This window comes from Pygocentrus nattereri, chromosome 22, assembly GCF_015220715.1.
Source record: "Pygocentrus nattereri isolate fPygNat1 chromosome 22, fPygNat1.pri, whole genome shotgun sequence".
NCBI classification, from domain to species: Eukaryota; Metazoa; Chordata; class Actinopteri; order Characiformes; family Serrasalmidae; genus Pygocentrus; species Pygocentrus nattereri.
The window spans coordinates 5,544,513-5,565,326 of record NC_051232.1 but is presented as its reverse complement, the minus strand read 5'-3'; the positions used below and the strand labels follow the sequence as shown (position 1 = coordinate 5,565,326).

The window sequence follows — 20,814 nt, the reverse complement described above, 5'->3', positions numbered from 1 at the left end:
TTTCCCATTCTTGCTTGATGTACAACTTCAGTTGCTCAACAGTCCGGGGTCTCCGCTGTCGTATTTTGCGCTTCATAATGTGCCACACATTTTCAATGGGAGACGGTCTGGACTGCAGGCAGGCCAGTCTAGTACCCGCACTCTTTTACTACGGAGCCACGCTGTTGTAACACGTGCAGAATGTGGCTTGGCATTGTCTTGCTGAAATAAGCAGGACGTCCCTGAAAAAGACGTTGCTTGGATGGCAGCAGATGTTGCTCCAACACCTGCATGTACCTTTCAGCATTAATGGTGCCTTCACAGATGTGCAGGTTACCCATGCCATGGGCACTAACACACCCCCACACCATCAGAGATGCTGGCTTTTGAACTTTGCCCTGATAACAATCCGGACAGTCCTTTTCCTCTTTGGCCCGGAGGACACGACGTCCATGATTTCCAGAAACAGTGTGAAATGTGGACGCGTCAGACCACAGGACACTTTTCCACTCTGCGTCAGTCCATCTCAGATGAGCTCGGCCCAGAGAAGCCCGCGGTGTTTCTGGGTGGTGTTGATATGTGGCTTCGCTTTGCATGGCAGAGTTTTAACTTGTACTTGTAGATGGAGCGACGAACTGAGTTCACTGACAGTGGTTTTCTGAAGTGTTCCTGAGCCCATGTGGGAATATCCGTTACAGAATGATGTGGGTTTTTAATGCAGTGCCGCCTGAGGGATCGAAGGTCACGGGCATTCAGTGTTGGTTTTCTGCCTTGCCGCTTACTTGCAGAGATTTCTCCAGATTCTCTGAATCTTTTGATGATATTATGGACTGTAGATGATGAAATCCCTAAATTCCTTGTAATTGCACGTTGAGAAATGTTCTTCTTAAACTGTTGGACTATTTGCTCACGCAGTTGTTCACAAAGCGGTTACCACACATATAGGTTGAAAAGGATTTGCAAATCATCGTATTCTGTTTCACACAATGTCCCAACTTCATTGGAGTTGGGGTTGTAAAATGAAATGGTGTTTGTAGAAATTCAGAAAAAAGCCGCGTCAGTCTCGACTGCATATGTGGACATATTTCTATATTGAGCTCTATTTACACAAAGTTAGGTTAGTTCATCATTTATGTTGAACAGACTCTCCCAAAGTTTTACGCTGCTGCGCTGACGTTGAACCGCGTGCTGCACTGGGTCGGTATGACCAACAGGTCAAAACCAGCTCTAAACAAAGTGACCGCTGGGCCCTGATTGGTGCTCTGGCTTTGCGCTTCTTTTGTTTTGACATGTTACGTTTTTATACACACAGAAACCAAAAGGAACGACAGATTTCTCAAAATGTAGGAGGAAAAAGTCGGATATTAGACTCTGAAATGTAGTGGAGTGAAAGGAAAAAGTCGCCCAGAATGGAGAAACTTCAGTACAGATACACCAAAAATACTAAAGTACAGTAATTAATTACATTTACTCAGTTACTGCCCACCACTGGTTATTTATGTGTTTGCTACTGCTATTCATATGCACAGCAGTAAGAGATATGACTGTAGTGTGTGGGTTTCTCAGGAAAGTTCCCTACATGGAAATAATTTTAGACTCCTCTGTGTGATTCATTTGCTTCCAGCATCACGGATTAAATCAGAGCGAATATTCTTCGCTGTATGTATGCATGTTCATATGCATTCTAATCAGCTTCTGCGCTACATGTGATCTGATGCTTGGCTCGTTTAAAGCTCAGCTCACTCTCTGTTCAACATCAACTTGCTTCATATTCTGCCTGCGGCAAACATCATTCACCCTGCATTATAGGCTATACATCTAATCTCACAGTGCAGGGCATTATACACTGGATCTAATCTCATAGCACACTACATTATACAGTATCTATGTGTAATCTCATAGCTAGGTACATTATACACTGTATTTAATCTCACAGTGCAGTACATTGTATCTATTCTCACAGCATATTATACACCCTATCTAATTTATACTCTCTCTAATCTTAAAGCACAGTGCATTATAAACTAACTATAATCTCACAGGGCAGTACATTATACACTATATCTAATCCCATAGGAAATTATAAAGTATCTATGTATAATCTCACAGCACAGTACATTATACACTGTGTTTAATCTCACAGCACAGAACTTCATACACTATCTAATCTTAAAGCACAGTGCATTATAAACTAACTATAATCTCACAGGGCAGTACATTATACACTATATCTAATCCCATAGGAAATTATAAAGTATCTATGTATAATCTCACAGCACAGTACATTATACACTGTTTAATCTCACAGCACAGAACTTCATACACTATCTAATCTTAAAGCACAGTGCATTATAAACTAACTATAATCTCACAGGGCAGTACATTATACACTATATCTAATCCCATAGGAAATTATAAAGTATCTATGTATAATCTCACAGCACAGTACATTATACACTGTGTTTAATCTCACAGCACAGAACTTCATACACTATCTAATCTTAAAGCACAGTGCATTATAAACTAACTATAATCTCACAGGGCAGTACATTATACACTATATCTAATCCCATAGGAAATTATAAAGTATCTATGTATAATCTCACAGCACAGTACATTATACACTGTGTTTAATCTCACAGCACAGAACTTCATACACTATCTAATCTTAAAGCACAGTGCATTATAAACTAACTATAATCTCACAGGGCAGTACATTATACACTATATCTAATCCCATAGGAAATTATAAAGTATCTATGTATAATCTCACAGCACAGTACATTATACACTGTGTTTAATCTCACAGCACAGAACTTCATACACTATCTAATCTTAAAGCACAGTGCATTATAAACTAACTATAATCTCACAGGGCAGTACATTATACACTATATCTAATCCCATAGGAAATTATAAAGTATCTATGTATAATCTCACAGCACAGTACATTATACACTGTGTTTAATCTCACAGCACAGAACTTCATACACTATCTAATCTCACAGAACAGAACTTTATACACTATCTAATCTCACAGAACAGAACTTTATACACTATATCTAATCTCACAGAACAGTACATTGTACCAAATAAAGTTTATGAGCACATGTGGCCACAGGCAGACTGTTACGTCTCAAAATTCTCAAAATTATTAATAAAAAATTATGTCAATGAGCAAAACATTAGAAAATGAGTTCATCCAGCAATATCTTGTTTATTTTCCTACACTGAACTACAGCCTGGGTTGATAAAATCATAATATTTAAAATAGCTTGAAACATTAGATACAATTCATCATTTAATTAGCCAATCCTTCACTAGCTGCTCTTGGGCATCCACTCTTTTTTCCCATCATGTCACTTATGTGAGCCTCATAAGAGTTTAAATATGCTCAAAGAATGATGTTTCATAACAACTTGGTGCAATTTGGAGAGAAATTAATATTCCCAGCAGGGGGCTTCAAGTAATGAGACATGGCTGGCTCTAGTGGTTGATGGTAGCAGAGCTTCCTCCTTGTTGAATCAAAGGCAAAAAAAGAATGAAGGCTAACCATGTGCACAGAAACATGTGAAAAAAGTAATGTTTTAGTTTCATTTACAGCCACATATCCATAAAACGCTGTTCAGAAAGTGTAGCAAAGTTGAATTACAGTTTAGCTTTTGTTCAAAAGCTGTTTTAGCCAAAGTGAGTAAATGTTTAGACTGTATTTTAGCTTTTGTTCTAAGCTTTTCAATTTTTGCGAAACCAGCTAAATTATTGGACTTGCTAGAAATTATTATACACTGCTCAAAAAAATAAAGATCTGAATCCTAGATCTGAATGAATGAAATATTCTCATTGAATACTTTGTTCTGTACAAAGTTGAATGTGCTGACAACAAAATCACACAAAAATCAATGGAAATCAAATTTATTAACCAGTGGAGGCCTGGATTTGGAGTCACACACTAAATTAAAGTGGAAAAACACACGACAGGCTGATCCAACTTTGATGTAATGTCCTTAAAACAAGTCAGAATGAGGCTCAGTATTGTGTGTGGCCTCCACGTGCCTGTATGACCTCCCTACAATGCCTGGACATGCTCCTGATGAGGTGGCGGATGGTCTTCTGAGGGAGCTCCTCCCAGACCTGGACTAAAGCATCCGCCAACTCCTGGACAGTCTGTGGTGCAACGTGACATTGGTGGATGAAGCGAGACATGATGTCCCAGATGTGCTCAATCGGATTCAGGTCTGGGGAACGGGCGGGCCGGTCCATAGCTTCAATGCCTTCATCTTGCAGGAACTGCTGACACACTCCAGCCACATGAGGTCTAGCATTGTCCTGCAATAGGAGGAACCCAGGGCCAACCGCACCAGCATATGGTCTCACAAGGGGTCTGAGGATCTCGTCTCGGTACCTAATAGCAGTCAGGCTACCTCTGGCGAGCACATGGAGGGCTGTGCGGCCCTCCAAAGAAATGCCACCCCACACCATTACTGACCCACTGCCCAACCGGTCATGCTGAAGGATGTTGCAGGCAGCAGATCACTCTCCACAGCGTCTCAAGACACTGTCACGTCTCATACCATCCTCATGGAGTCGGTTTCTAACCATTTGTGCAGACACATGCACATTTGTGGCCTGCTGGAGGTCATTTTGCAGGGCTCTGGCAGTGCTCCTCCTGTTCCTCCTTGCTCAAAGGCGGAGGTAGCAGTCCTGCTGCTGGGTTGTTGCCCTCCTACGGCCTCCTCCACGTCTCCTGGTGTACTGGCCTGTCTCCTGGTAGCACCTCCAGCCTCTGGACACTACGCTGACAGACACAGCAAACCTTCTTGCCACAGCTCGCATTGATGTGCATCCTGGATGAGCTGCACTACCTGAGCCACTTGTGTGGGTTGTAGAGTCCGTCTCATGCTACCACGAGTGTGAAAGCACCACCAACATTCAAAAGTGACCAAAACATCAGCCAGAAAGCAGAAAGGTACTGAGAAGTGATCTGTGGTCTCCACCTGCAGAACCACTCCTTTATTGAGTGTGTCTTGCTAATTGCCAATAATTTCCACCTGTTGTCTGTTCCATTTGCACAACAGCTGTGAAATTGATTGTCAATCAGTGTTGCTTCCTAAGTGGACAGTTTGATTTCACAGAAGTTTGATTTACTTGGAGTTATATTGTGTTGTTTAAGTGTTCCCTTTATTTTTTTGAGCAGTGTATATAGTTTATCTGTTGATCTGAGTTATTCTGTTTTGGCTCTTCAGCTACACTTTAGCTAATTAGGTCTAAGTAGGTCTAGTTATTTTTTTCCTCACTAAACTAGCTAATACTGGACAACAGTTTATCTGTTAGTCTAATTAAATGAGCTAAAATATTGAGCAACACTTTGTCTATTACTTTAGTTATTCTTTTTTTCGTAAACTAGCCAATCAACTGGATTTCAGTTTAATTTTTGGTTTAAGATGTTTTTTTTTTTTTAAATAACCCACATTTAGACTACAGACTATTCTCTTTTAGCTAAATTAGCTAAACTGTTGAACTGCATTTCAGTTGTTAGATTGTTATTCTATTCTGTAATCCAGTTAAACTGTCGGATTATGCTTTAACTGTTGGCCTACATGATTTTCTTTTAGCTAATCTAGTTAAACTGTCGGATTATGCTTTAACTGTTGGCCTACGTGATTTTCTTTTAGCTAATCTAGTTAAACTGTCGGATTATGCTTTAACTGTTGGCCTACATGATTTTCTTTTAGCTAATCTAGTTAAACTGTCGGATTATGCTTTAACTGTTGGCCTACATGATTTTCTTTTAGCTAATCTAGTTAAACTGTCGGATTATGCTTTAACTGTTGGCCTACATGATTTTCTTTTAGCTAATCTAGTTAAACTGTCGGATTATGCTTTAACTGTTGGCCTACATGATTTTCTTTTAGCTAATCTAGTTAAACTGTCGGATTATGCTTTAACTGTTCATCTAAACTATCATATTTTAGCCAAACTAACTAAACTGTTGAACTGCATTTTAGCTGCTAGCCCAAGTGGTTATATGAATGATAACTAGCTAAAATATCGGGCTACAGTTTAACTATTGATTAAGCTTCCCTAGTTCAGCTGAAATGTTGACCTGCACTCAGCTATTTTAGCTAATCTAGCTAAAACATGAGGTCAGGTTTTGTTAAGCTGTAGGCCTAAGCTGTTCTATTTCAGCTGAGGTAGTTGAAGTATTGGCGTACAGCTACTGCTCTAAGCTTGTTTAGCAAAGCTAGCGAAACATTTGGTCTATAGCTATTTAGTTTAGCAGTTAGTTTAGCTGGTCATATAAGGCCTGGCTCATAACCGTGGCTGCGTTCGCTAGGTTTCCACTTCACCACAATAAATGACAAACGTGAGACAATATTACCCACTGTGCCTTGGAAACTGTGGACAGCAGCAATATTTTTTCCGGGTAGCTTCAGTGAGCCTTGCAGCTCTAATATTAGCGCTATTAGTTAGCATGTGAGGAACTGTCAGGCTTTGCATTATTAGCGGCAAATTTCTGCCCTGATAAAGGACGTGGTTTCGGCAGACTCAGGAGAAAGTGGCTAAATTTGGGAGCTGAGCAGCTGTTTGTTGCTGAGGGCATTAGCATTAGCGCACGCCGCATCGCTTTGTCTTTTTCTCTCTGCATCTGAATCATCTCATTCACTCTCACACACACACACTTCCGCTTGCTCGAACACACACTCACGCGCTCAGGTGTGTGTGTGTGTGTGTGTGTGTGTGTGTGTGTGTGTGTGTGTGTGTGGTTGAGAAATAAACACAAAAAAAAAAGGAATTTGGTAGTAATGAAGCGCAGGTGGTGGATGGGAAAGAACAACAAACCGATATGCTCGAGTGACATTTACCCACATACAAACACACATGCCCCACCGAAAGGAGGGAAACAACCAAAAGATATGGATTAGTTACAAGTTTGTACTCTGATGCGAGTTGTACGTGCCTATCGGTTTTGGAGGCGGAAAATCAGGCTGCTGCGTCGGTGCTGTTTATTAAAATGGAAATGAAGGTCAGAGGAAAGTGTAAACTCCTGAACAAGGGAAAGTAATGATGGAGGGCTTTCATATTTTAATGTCAGTGAGATTACGTGTACGCTCCACTCTCTTGGAGACGGGACAGGTGACCGAGCGCGAGCCAATCGTGTCAGGCCTGATGGAGCAGCTCATCAGTGAGCGTGTTTGAATGCTAAACTGTGTTGCATCGGTTTTAGACCTGAAGTTAAATCTTATTTCTCAGCTCCACAGGAATAAATCTAAAAATCTACCGACTAAAAAAAAGGCTGGTTTCTGTTTCTTGCCAATGATGGACACTGGTCACTGGCCGATACAGATGTTGATTGGGCTGGCTTTACATGGTGAAACTTCCATGCAACTGGTGGCATGTAATGAGTTGCATGCAACATAGTTTACTCGCAACTTATCAGTTACTTGAAGCAAGTCAAAAGCAAAGCTTTAAATTTGACAGGAATACATTTAAAAATTGACTTTTTTACTGACTAAAAAATTACGTTATTTTTCTTACCAGTGCTGATATTAAAACTCTGAATATTGGTCGATACAGACATTGATTGGGCTGGCTTTACACGGTGAAACTTCCATGCAACTAGTTGCATGTAATGAGTTGCCTGCAACATAGTTTATTTACATATTTGCAGCATTTTTTTTTATCATTGCCTAATTTTCCCAGCTGCCATTCTTTTTTCTTTTTTGCATATCTATATTTATTTTTCATCTATCTATCTGGGTTGCCCTGCAATCATCTGGCAACATGATTTCATGATAATAGCAGGCTAAAGGAAGAAATCCCTCCACAAACAGAGATTTTTAACCATTACCTAGCTAGTTATAACCTCACGTTTGTTGTCCTGGCTCAGAACGGACCATTGCATTATGAGTGGGTAGAGAGTTGTGAGGGGTTGAAGGTTGGGACCAATAATTCGTCTTCTGTTTTATTTTCTTCTCTGTCGACTCGGTGAAATCAGTCACATTGAAGTATGTTGATCGACGTGATCATGTGATGCGGCACTGCCGCTTTGATTGGCTGTTTCGTGAAACTTTTTATGAAGTTGAGACACTTGCAACTGCTGTGGCTGAGTTTCAAGCAAATGAGTGGTTAATTTGGCTTACATACTCTCTCTAAGCCAGGTTTCACAGATTTCAGCATTTTCAATATTGTTCATCAATATCTTACTACAATACCCAGCATGCATGACACAAATACTTCACAGAACCTCTGGAAATCCTGCCTGGTAGCCACTGAGCTACAGGTTAATAAAAAAGCTTAATAAAACCAAGCTAGCACTAGTGTAACTCTTCCCTCGGTCGTCAAAACCATGAAGAAAATAGTGATTTTTGTCTTTATTCAGCGCTAAATTGACACAAGGGACACATTTTTACTTGTCTTCATATTCTGAGGTAGTTTGAAGATACCACAGTTTTTCGGCTGCAATAAGTGTTTGTGACTTTGGGCGGACTTTGGGCGGCACGGTGGCGTGGTGGGTAGCGTTGTTGCCTCACAGCAAGGAGGGCCTGGGTTTGATTCCCCAGCCGGGCGACTGGGGTCCTCTCTGTGTGGAGTTTGCATGTTCTCCCCGTGTCTGTGTGGGTTTCCTCCGGGTTCTCCGGTTTCCTCCCACAGTCCAAAGACATGCGGTCAGGCCAATTGGACGTGCTAAATTACCCCTGGGTGTGAGTGTATGAGTGACTGTCTGTCTGCCCTGCGATGGACTGGTGACCTGTCCAGGGTGTATCCTGCCTTTCGCCTGAAGACTGCTGGGATAGGGTCCAGCACCCCCCGCGACCCTGATGGCGAAGAAAATGGATGGATCGATGGACTTTGGGCCATGCTTTCAACATGGTGGTGGTAGCATGAGGGAAGCCTGATTGAAGGAGGGGAGAGCTCTGAGAACTTGGGCTGGATTACATTGTCTGGGTTTTGCTGGTATTGAGTGTTTTGCTGGCATTGAGCAGTAAAAGTCTGAGTGGATGTTAATTCAAACACTGGGTCGGGTTGTGCTTTTTGAGAAATAATAAGACAGCAATAAGATATTCAACAATAAAAATCAATAATAAGATATTCAGCTTGCAGGAGCATACACTATCTTCTGTCCTTCTAAATTCAGTAGCTAATAAACAACAAAACACACTGGAGAACTCGTCAAAATCCACTTTAAAGCAGCTGTAGTTTTTCAAAATTTCTTCTGACATTAGAAAGGTTATTCTTCCTAGTCTTTAACTCTAAAGCAGCACAAGTCGGTTGTTTAGAACAGCAATAGCAACGGTTACATTCTTCACTGTGGGGAGAGTTTCCCTTGAAGTAATCTCGGACAGAATTGATCATGTGGTTTCTGATGCTGATATACTGCCCATATGGAAATGTAGGCAGAAATCTCATAAAGGCTCAGTCATGTCTAAATGAAATACTCCAGCACCACATGCACTCCAAAACCTTATACTGTATGACATGCAGCCAGATAATATATACATCCATATAAGAATAATAGTCTCTTTTATATTCTTAAATACACACATACACATGTTACACATATATGTTTATATTTAGCTAAAAAAAAATTTTAAATCTCCAAAACGGCAACTAAGGAAAAACCTTAGTTCACTTTCAATGCAAGTCAGTGGAACCAGATGTTTATTAAGTAACTTTGGGCCGTTTCTTTGAGTCCATTCACCATGAAATGTGCACACAGTGTAAAGGCAAACAGACATTTTCAAAGAAATGTCAAAAACTGAAAAGTAACAAAAACCGGAGGTAAGGGGTTTTGTTCCAACAGCAGTGATATGTTGACATATGGTCCAAGTATAAGTTGGAATGTAACCTGGCATATATATCAGATATATGTCCATATGCAGAGGTTGGTTAGTGTAGTGGGTAACACATCTGCCCTCTACACTGTAGACTGGGGTTCAATCCCCACCTGGGTAACCACCCTACACTACACCAATAAGAGTCCTTGGGCAAGACTCCTAACACCGCCTTCACCTTCCTGTGTAGAAATGATCAAATTGTAGGTCACTCTGGGTAAGAGCGTCTGCCAAACACTGTAAATATAAATGTGACATATGTTGAGTGTATGGGAAATCCATATATGCTAATATATATCATTAATTTGAAATCCACATATTGGCAAATATCAGATTTCTAGATGGGTGTTTCCAAAAATGGACAAAGTGTGGACAAATGTAAAAATTGGCTATGCGTCATGACTTGGACACTGGAGTTCACGACACGAGGCTCATTTAGCTTTGTAGCGAAGGCATGCTAGCACAGCTAAAACCAGTCGCAGCCCTATTAAAGACTGAACTTTGTCTACGTTTACAAATCTGTCAGTGTGTCATAATTTTGGAAAGCACAATCATTTAGAGATTACTGAACTATTTGGTCTGAGTGACGACTACGGCATGCTAACGACGCTAAGAAGCTAACAGATAGGCTTCCATTCCTTATTTGCTACATTAGCGTCAATGCTCCAGTGTGAAAGCTGAAGCAGTGGCGCTGTCTGATGGACTGTATTTGGGCTAATTGAGGGGAAAGTGTAAATGTGATTTCCGTCATTGCTTCTCAGCAGTGCAGATGTCTATGGCTGATCCCAGCACTTATGGAAAGGCACCGGCATCCCTGGCACTAGGTGTTTAACGCCGTTGGCATGGAGAGATGAGATTTGATGAGAGACAATATTGTTCAGAACATTTAATCTCATTTCTTACCCATTTGTTTTCCCTGAATGCGGTTGATACGTCCAACGCTCCTCTCGGCCCTCCTTCGAATTGGATTTGTAAAAGTCTGCTGCTTCTCAATTTGGCCGATTTGAAGAGACAGATTTGTCCTTTAATCCAACATTCCTGTTAGCTTTGCTCGCACAGCAGAGGGAGTCTGCTCACCAAGACAACTCACAGCTATTACTGGAGATATCAAAAGCATGCTGAGTTATTTCTTGCTCATAAACCTTTGAGACAAATAGAGAAAATGTGCGCAAAGTGTTAAATTGACCTTTTAGTCCATACCACATTTGTGTTTAAGGTTTTCCGTTATGATTTGAATTTGATGAAAAGTTGTAGTACTTCTACTAACTGGCCACTTTATTAGAAACACCCACCTTGTACTTCAACTAACTGGCCACTTTATTAGAAACAACCACCTTGTACTTCCACTAACTGGCCACTTTATTAGAAACACCCACTTTCTACTGCACATGTGCTCCTGCTATTTTGTAAAGAAGACCTGCAGCCACATCAGGACTTAAGATTAGGTTAGATAGCCATGTTGTGCATCATTAGATAAGCTACAGTCTCTAAGTAATTAGCTAGAGGAGAGGGGTTTCTTATAAAGTGACCAATGACTGTATATCAGGGCAGAAAATACAAAAATAACCCAAAGAAAAAAAACCCAAAAAACGATTGACCTTGACTTTAAGCCTGGCTGTATGATCAGCTGAGAGCTCGGACTGGGGGTAATTGGACAAGAGTGTGAATAACAGAGCAAAGTGACTGACAGCAATGAGAGATAATTATTCAGAGTTAGTGCCAAGTGTGGCCATGACTGGTCCAAAACAGCCCTGCTCGAAAATATATGATGGACGCTGGGGATCGATGAGCTGTGACATTTCAGAGATAACCCTGCAAACGTCGTCCCCCACGCGCACACACAGACGGGCCTGTGATGTATACACTCCATACATTACTGTTCCTTTTAAAGGGTACAGCTCACACACAGAGTGTTTCTGCTCATCAGTCATACAGAGCTGTGTGTCCTGTCAAAAAGACAGGTATCACACTATATAGAGTCTTACTGTATATAACAATAATATTAATGACAATACTCTATTTAACAATAGAACTTGCATGTAATGTGAATGTGAGTAGCTATATGTAATAATAATTTGCCCCATTTGCGTTATATATGCATTGTGTATATATATATATATATATATATATATATATATATATATATATAGACAGAGTTATCATTAGGGGTCCAAGCACCAAAGAGCAAATCAAAAAGACAGAGCTCACTGCAGTTAACGCTCCCCTCTTTGATTCTCTCCCTCTCTCAGTATGTTTGCGTTATGATCTATTTTCTTTCTCTTTTCATCCAATATCTGCATATCTGTATTCATCTCTCGTTCCTTCTTTCTCTGCTGTGTGTGATATAGGACAGTCCACTGATCCTCCAGTCAGATCGGAACGTAACGGTGAACGCACGGAACGACCTCGGACAGCTGACCGGACAGCTCACAGTGGGTGAGTGAGGGACACATGCAGTCCTAATCATTTGGCTATACAGCAAAGAATTTCAATCAATTCTTTCATTTATTCATTTAAATACTAAAAGAACAGCCATATTAGCTAACCAATTTGAAACAAACACAAACCTAACGTAGCTGTGATCAGGGATTCCCAAACCTCAGGACCCACATGTGGAGGTGCCGTTGGTCTTGAGGACCACTCAATAATTTGTGAATTGAAAAATTATCAAAAAGGTTTTTGGCCCACTTTCACTCAGATTGGGCCAAAACAACACCTTGTTTTACTGAATCTGTCTGTTATCCTTAGTTCATTTTTACAGCTTGTGAAATGCTATAAGCTAGCATTGTGAGGTACTATATTAGCTATCCAACCAATTAACATCAATGTGAGCTATTTCAGAACATCAACTGCAGAGTTTAGAGGAAAAAATGAATAAAATAAATATTTGTGTAGCAGATAAAACAATGTTAGTGGAATGAATGTTGGTCTAAGCCACTGGTTTATGGTGGTCATAAAAGTGAGTCTGTTCTACAGTTTCTCATTAGGCTGAATGAATAACCGACTCTAAATGTAGGTATTGTGATATAAACCGAGTCTGTTCTACAGTTTCTCATTAGGCTGAATGAATAACTGACTCTAAATGTAGGTATTGTGATATAAACAGAGTCTGTTCTACAGTTTCTCATTAGACTGAATGAATAACCGACTCTAAATGTAGGTATTGTGATATAAACAGAGTCTGTTCTACAGTTTCTCATTAGGCTGAATGAATAACCGTCTCTAAATGTAGGTATTGTGATATAAACAGAGTCTGTTCTACAGTTTCTCATTAGGCTGAATGAATAACCGACTCTAAATGTAGGTATTGTGATATAAACAGAGTCTGTTCTACAGTTTCTCATTAGGCTGAATGAATAACCGTCTCTAAATGTAGGTATTGTGATATAAACCGAGTCCGTTCTACAGTTTCTCATTAGGCTGAATGAATAACCGACTCTAAATGTAGGTATTGTGATATAAACCGAGTCTGTTCTACAGTTTCTCATTAGACTGAATGAATAACCAACTCAAAATGTAGGTATTGTGATATAAACCGAGTCTGTTCTATAGTTTCTCATTAGGCTGAATGAATAACCGGCTCTAAATGTAGGTATTGTGATATAAACCGAGTCCGTTCTACAGTTTCTCATTAGACTGAATGAATAACCGACTCTAAATGTAGGTATTGTGATATAAACTGAGTCCGTTCTACAGTTTCTCATTAGGCTGAATGAATAACCGACTCTAAATGTAGGTATTGTGATATAAACCGAGTCCGTTCTACAGTTTCTCATTAGGCTGAATGAATAACTGACTCTAAATGTAGGTATTGTGATATAAACCGAGTCTGTTCTACAGTTTCTCATTGTCCAACTTAGCAAGTGTAGGCATTTGCTTTCTTTTTCTTTCACTTTCTTTCTCTCTCCACTTCTTGCTCATTATCTTTCTCTCTCTCTCTCTGGGAGGACAGTAAAGTGCTTGTTGTTTTGTATTAGCTATGGCTCTGTTTGAAAGGAGCATCATGGTGGACTGTAGTTTATTCACATTGCTCACACATCAAAGTGAAAACTCGTCTGTTGGCGCCGCGCTGCTCTACGTGTGTGTGTGTGTGTGTGTGTGTGTGTGTGTGTGTGTGTGTGTGTACTGTGTCCCTCGCCGAGCTGTGTTTCTCACAGCCTGTAATTACGTACATCGCCACGAGCAAAGCAATTTTAATACAACAATGCGCGCTTTAGCTCCGTGGCTGAAGCTGTCTGCAGTAACTGCCTCTTTGATGTTCACTCAGAAAACACTGCGCTCGCTGCTTTCACCAAGCTGAGAGAGGCAAGAAATGCTGTCTTCCTCACAGAGTCTTCAGTGTGGAACATATCGCGACCCTGAAACTCGCAGCATTTACACTTCCGCTCATATCACTGTTTAAGTGCCATTCTCAGTCTATGAAAGGGAATTTATTGGAATGATAAGCGTTTAAAGCTAAAGTAGCTGAACCCGTCACGGTTTCACTGGAAGAAAACATTAACATGTTGTAGTTTGGCTTTGACATTGTCTGCTGGCATCCTGTATAAATAAAATTAACGTGTGGCCACAACTTAGTAAGGCTTGGGAACAAGATAATTTGATCATGGCCACAACTTAGCAAGGCATGGAAACAAGATCCTGCATGGTCATGACTTAGTAAGGCATAGGAATGAGATCCTAATGTATGACTATGACTTACTAAGGCATAGGAACAAGATCCTAATGCATGGCCATGATTTAGTAAGGCAAGGGAACGAGATCTTAATGTGTGGCCATGACTTAGTAAGGCATAGGAATGAGATCCTAATGTATGACTATGACTTACTAAGGCATAGGAACAAGATCCTAATGCACGGCCATGATTTAGTAAGGCAAGGGAACGAGATCTTAATGTGTGGCCATGACTTAGTAATGCATGGGAACGAGATCCTAATGCACGGCCACAATTAAGTAAGGCGTAGGAACAAGACCTTAATATGTGGCCACGACCTAGTAAGGTATGGGAACGAGATTTTCATACATATCCATGGCTTAATAAGGCATGGGAACGAGATTTCAATGCTTATTCATGACTTAGTAAGGCATGGGAACAAGATCCTAATGCTTGGCCATGACTAAATAATGCATGGGAACAAGATACTAATGCATGGCTATGACTTAGTAAGGTGTCGGAATGAAATCTTAATGAATGGCCATGACTTGGTAAGATGTGGGAATGAGATCCTAATGCATGGCTATGACTTAGCAAGGCGTGGGAAATAAAACATTGATGCAGGGCAACATAATGATGAAAATGATGAATCACATTACGTGTAGTAAATTTCAAGTTAATCTGTGCAGTTAATAGCAATTAATCGCATAATTTATATGCATGTAATGGTGATTAATAATAACATTTTTGGGTAGCAAATTTCTACTCATCTCATTGTTGTTGTGTAGTTAATGTTTAATCACATTGTTTTCTGTTATTTCATCTAATAACGGCAATTAGTCACTTTATTTTTATGTAAATATTTACAATTAATCACAATTATTATCCTAATTTTGTGTAGCCAGTCATGATCAAATACATAATTTAACAGCACTCATGATTGATCAGTCTAGTTTGGCTAGTTAGTGCCAAAGAATCCCTTAATTTTCTACAGCTAGTAGCAAATAAATGTATTATTTTGCATAAACAATCATGGAAAATCGCATTATTGTATCTGGTCAATCATGATTTCTCATTATTTCATATAGCCAGTCATGATTAATCGCGATTAATTATTGTGTGAGATTAGCCATGATAAATTGCATGTAATGTAAATGCATTATTTTGTGTGGTCAATCACGATTAGTCACATGTCTAAATAATGGCAGTTCATTATTACTTTTGAGTATTTCATTGGAAAAATTGGATTATTATTGCTCTCACTGGTCATCAGTGGTGAAAATTAGAAATCATGTGATTTTCATGTTCAGAGTATGTTTACATGATGAAAATCATGTATAGAAAGAGAGATTAACATTAATTGCAGCCTCAGCTGTAGAGGAGTGTGCAGTGTTTCAGGTTCACTCTTTAGTGCTTGGACCCCTAATGATAACTTTTTCTTGTCTCTCTTTCTCTCTCTCTCTCTCTCTCTCTCTCTCTCTCTCTCTCTCTCTCTCTCTCTCTCTCTCTCTCTCTCTCTCTCTGTCCCTGAACTGCCTCTCAGTGACATTAATCTCCGAGCAGCCTGTCCTGTGTCTGGCTGTGTATTCTGATTGCCTCAGGAAAGTGAGGTGCATCTCTGTAATCCGCCCCATATGTTCATATGAGTGATTCTGTAGTGCATTGTGGGTGACAGAGGGGTTAATGTGTCAGGAGTGTGACTCCATTACCTGCAGTCAGGTAATGGAGCTGTAATGCTCTCCTGTCTCCAGGCTCAGGGTTGACCTTGTATGGACGAGAGCAAAGGGTTGTAGTCCAGAGATATAAACTCACTCTCCACTCTGTCAGAACCCCTCGGCCTTGAATGTCCTCTCACTGGCCACTTTATCAGAAACAGTGACCTTGTACTTCCACTCACTGACCTCTTTATTAGAAACACTTTGTCAACCAGTTTGATGATTCTGGTCAACACACTTGGTCAGTTTGGATATGCTGGTCATGCTTGTTCATGTTGATCAACACATATTTTATCATGCTGGTCATTCTGTCAATTACCATGCCCAAACTTGTAAACCATTTACATTTATGGCATTTGGCTGACGCTCTTATCCAGAGCGACTTACAATTTGATCCTTTTTCACAGGCAGGTGACAGTGGTGTTAGGAGTCTTGCCCAAGGAGTCTTATTGGTATAGTGTAGGGGGCTTACCCAGGCAGGGGATTGAATCCCAGTCTACAGCGTAGAAGGCAGAGGTGTTACCTGCAACACTACACCAACCAGTATGACCAGCTTGACCAAGCTCATTGACTAGCTTGATCAAAATGGTCATACTAGTTAACAAGCTTGGGCATGGTAATTGACTCCCATGGCCATACTGGTCAATGAGTATGGACAAGCTGGTCATGCTTGGAGATGCTGGTTGACCAGCTTGGCCATCCTAGTCAAAGAACTTGATCAAGCTGGTCACGATTCGTCATGTTGGTCAACCAGTTCGGTCACACTAGTCACAATAGTTGACCAGTTTGGTCATGCTAATCAATGAGCTTGTCAAGCTAGTCAACCAGTTTGGTCATACTGGTCAACAAGTTTGATCAAGCTGGTTGTACTGGTGGACCAGTTTAGTCATGCAGTTCAGCAAACTTGTCATAGCTGGTCATAGCTGTTTATATTCACTGACCAGCTTGGCAATGCTGTTCAAAGAGCTTTTTCAAGTTGGTCATGCTGGTCGTCCTTGGTTATGCTGGTTGACCAGTTTATTCGAAGCTAGTTATGCTTGGTCAACAAGTTTGATCGTAGTGGTCAATGGACTTAGTCAAGCTGGTCATGCTGGTCAACCAGCTTAGTTAAGATGGCCAGGATATACTTTATCCTCATCGGTTTAACGGAATTCATGAGTTCATGTTTTCACTGATGAGGTAAGCTATCTAGACAACCAGGTAGCTAGCTTGCTACCTTTATTGTTAACAATGCGTTTTAGTTTGTTGTCTTCGCTGATGAGACGTGTGTTGTTAATTCATTGTAATGACAATTAGAAAACAATTACACAGCTGGACTTTTTCAAAAGCTCCTCCCACCTTCAAGATGCATCTTCAGCAGACGACGTTCCAACTACAGAGATCACTGTAGGAATCATGTTTGCAATTATGGATATGGTCTTAATGCTGGCCCCTTTAACCCTGTACCTGGGACTAATTTTGAAAATGTATTCCTTCATTTAGCTCCTTTTATTTCCTTCCTCTTCTCTCTATCTGTCTATCCCTCCATTCTCTTGAAAAGGCAGCTGACAGAGGGCGGATCAGGACGCTGTCGCCTGTTATTGACTTTTTCATTTCTGTAACAACCGCCCGCGTAATGAAAGGCTTTCCGTGTGACGATTTCATTATGGACAGGAAGGAGGAGGAAGGGAAAAAAGAAAAAGACAGCTGTGAGGGGCCAAAATGCGTTTTGGTGAAAGCGTCAGGACAGTGAGGACGAGGCAGGGGAGGTGTGTGTGACGGCGATGATGCGGCGACAAGGGGCTGCCAACTCAGAAAGTGACTTTGAGGCTCGTGTTTCAGAGTCGATGACGGAGTGTTTTAGTGAATTGGAAAGGCAAGTGTGAGAGTGTGTGTGTGTGTGTGTGTGTGTGTGTGTGTGTGTGTGTGTGTGTGTGTGTGTGTGTGTGTGTGTGTGTGTATGGCGATGACTCATCAGCAGGTCGGTTATGTAATTGTCGTGCAGAAAACAGTGTTTCATCATTCAGCTCATTTGAGTGATACAGAGCACTGTACAGAAACCTACTGTAGAGAACTCCCCAATACTAATACAGAGAGACAGAGAGAGAGAGAGAGACAGAGAGTGTTGGAGAAAGAGAGAACAGAGGGAGAGGCAGAAGAGATAAAAGACTAAAGAGAGAGAGGAAAACAGTGAGAGAAGAGGGGCAGAAAATGAATAGAGGATGAGAGTGAGAAGATAGGAGAGATAAAAGAATGACAGGAGAGAGAGAAACAAGAGAAATAAAGAAGAAAGAGAAGAAAAGAGACTACAGAAAGGAAGGAAGAAAAAGAGAAAGCGAAAAAAGGAAGAGAGACAGTAGAAGAGGCGACAGAGGCAGAGAGGGAACACAGATGGGGAAAAACATGAAGAGAAAGAGAGAGCATAAAAGGGAGAAAGTGAGAGAAAGGTGGACAAGAAGAAAGAGGGACAGAAAGTGTATAAGAAAGTATAATGAAATAGATGTTTGTGTCTCTTCTTTCTTTCTTTTTTTCCTTCTATTCTTTGTTTCTTTCGCTGTGTCTCTCTCATGGACAGTAATATAAATTATGTGTAATCTTTATAAAAACTGAGTGTTTGTGTGAAAGGGTTGAGATTTTCATCACTGAAATGTTCTCATGTTTACAGCAACTCTGTTTCTTAGCGTTGCATCAGCATTTGATGTTTATGGCCGTAGCTAAAAACTGTAGAGCTGAGCGCTGTAGAGCTGAGCGCTGTAGAGCTGAGCACTGTAGAGCTGAACGCTGTAGAGCTGAACGCTGTAGAGCTGAAGAATGTAGAGCTGAACAATGTAGAGCTGAGAGCTGTAGAGCTGAACACTGTAGAGCTGAGCTCTGTAGAGCTGAACAATGTAGAGCTGAGTGCTGTAGAGCTGAACAATGTAGAGCTGAGCTCTGTAGAGCTGAAGAATGTAGAGCTGAGCGCTGTAGAGCTGAACAATATAGAGCTGAGCACGGTAGAGCTGAGCGCTGTAGAGCTGAAGAATGTAGAGCTGAGCGCTCTAGACCTGAACAATGTAGAGCTGAACAATGTACAGCTGAGTGCTGTAGAGCTGAGCCCTCTAGAGCTGAACAATGTAGAGCTGAGCGCTGTAGAGCTGAGCGCTGTAGAGCTGAACAATGTAGACCTGAACGCTGTAGAGCTGAACAATGTAGACCTGAACGCTGTAGAGCTGAACAATATAGAGCTGAGCGCTGTAGAGCTGAAGAATGTAGACCTGAAAGCTGTAGAGCTGAGCACTGTAGAGCTGAGCGCTGTAGAGCTGAAGAATATAGAGCTGAACAATGTAGAGCTGAGAGCTGTAGAGCTGAACACTGTAGAACTGAGCTCTGTAGAGCTGAACAGTGTAGGGCTGAGTGCTGTAGAGCTGAACAATGTAGAGCTGAGCTCTGTAGAGCTGAAAAATGTAGAGCTGAGTGCTGTAGAGCTGAACAATATAGAGCTGAGCACGGTAGAGCTGAGCGCTGTAGAGCTGAAGAATGTAGAGCTGAGCGCTCTAGACCTGAACAATGTAGAGCTGAACAATGTACAGCTGAGCGCTGTAGAGCTGAGCGCTGCAGAGCTGAGTGCTGTAGAGCTGAACAATCTAGAGCTGAGCACTGTAGAGCTGAACACTGTAGAGCTGAGTGCTGTAGAGCTGAGCGCTGTAGAGCTGAGCGCTCTAGAGCTGAGTGCTCTAGAGCTAAGCGCTCTGGAGCTGAACACTGTAGAGCTCACCAATGTAGCGCTGAGCGCTGTAGAGCTGAAAAATGTAGAGCTGAGCGGTGTAGAGCTGAACAAACGTAGAGCTGAGTGCTCTAGAGCTGAAAAATGTAGAGCTGAACAATGTAGAGCTGAGCGCTGTAGAGCTGAACAACGTAGAGCTGAACAACGTAGGGCTGAACGCTGCAGAGCTGAGCACTGTAGGGCTGAACACTGTAGAGCTGAGCGCTGTAGAGCTGAACAATGTAGAGCTGAGTACTGTAGAGCTAAGCACTGTAGAGCTGAATGCTGTAGAGCTAAGCGCTTTCGAGGCTGAATGCTGTAGAGCTGAGCACCATGTAGCTGAATGCCAAACTGCCATACTGTCGATCAGATGATTCTCTGCTTTGCTCTACTATCTTTAATTTTTTCTCTTTATTTTTATTTAAGTTTTTCATGTGTTTTTCGAGCTACAGCATCTGAGCTTGTTATACATACAGATAGAAAGGTCAAGAGTACTATAAGGCCAAAAGTGGGATTTTGTTCTTGCTTCTTGTACTTTTTGCAGCACTTCTATAGACACAGAAATTAGAAAAGTTCCTGCTGGCTACCAAAGACAAAACTTACAAAATGTCTCTTAAGGTTTCTGAGCACATTTGTGGCCAGGATTGTTACAGACATATATAAAAATGACAGTTTTGGAAGCAAATTTTTAGAGCTTGTTATAAGAGTTTAAGGACTGGCATTCCAGCACCAAACAAGAAGCAGAGTGTGGGAGTAGTGGAGTGGGAGTGGCAGCAGACAGTGGGCCGAGGGCTTAACAAGGCAGCAGTCAGTGGAGTCACACAGAGCTGGGCCAGCGGAACACATGGAAGGAGCCACTATAATGTGAGTACAGCTGGCAGAAATGGGCGATGGATGACATAATGGCAGAAGTTC

General features: G+C 41.2%; 1 protein-coding gene across 1 annotated transcript in view; it reads left to right on the top strand.

Moving 5' to 3' along the window:
- The window catches only part of LOC108413919 (zeta-sarcoglycan), a 345,220-nt gene that overhangs the window by 246,059 nt on the left and 78,347 nt on the right, over positions 1 to 20,814 (top strand). The window contains exon 4 of the mRNA XM_037532888.1: positions 12,161 to 12,248. Coding sequence (XP_037388785.1) covers positions 12,161 to 12,248 — 88 coding nt within the window. The remainder of the gene's footprint in view (positions 1 to 12,160; positions 12,249 to 20,814) is intronic.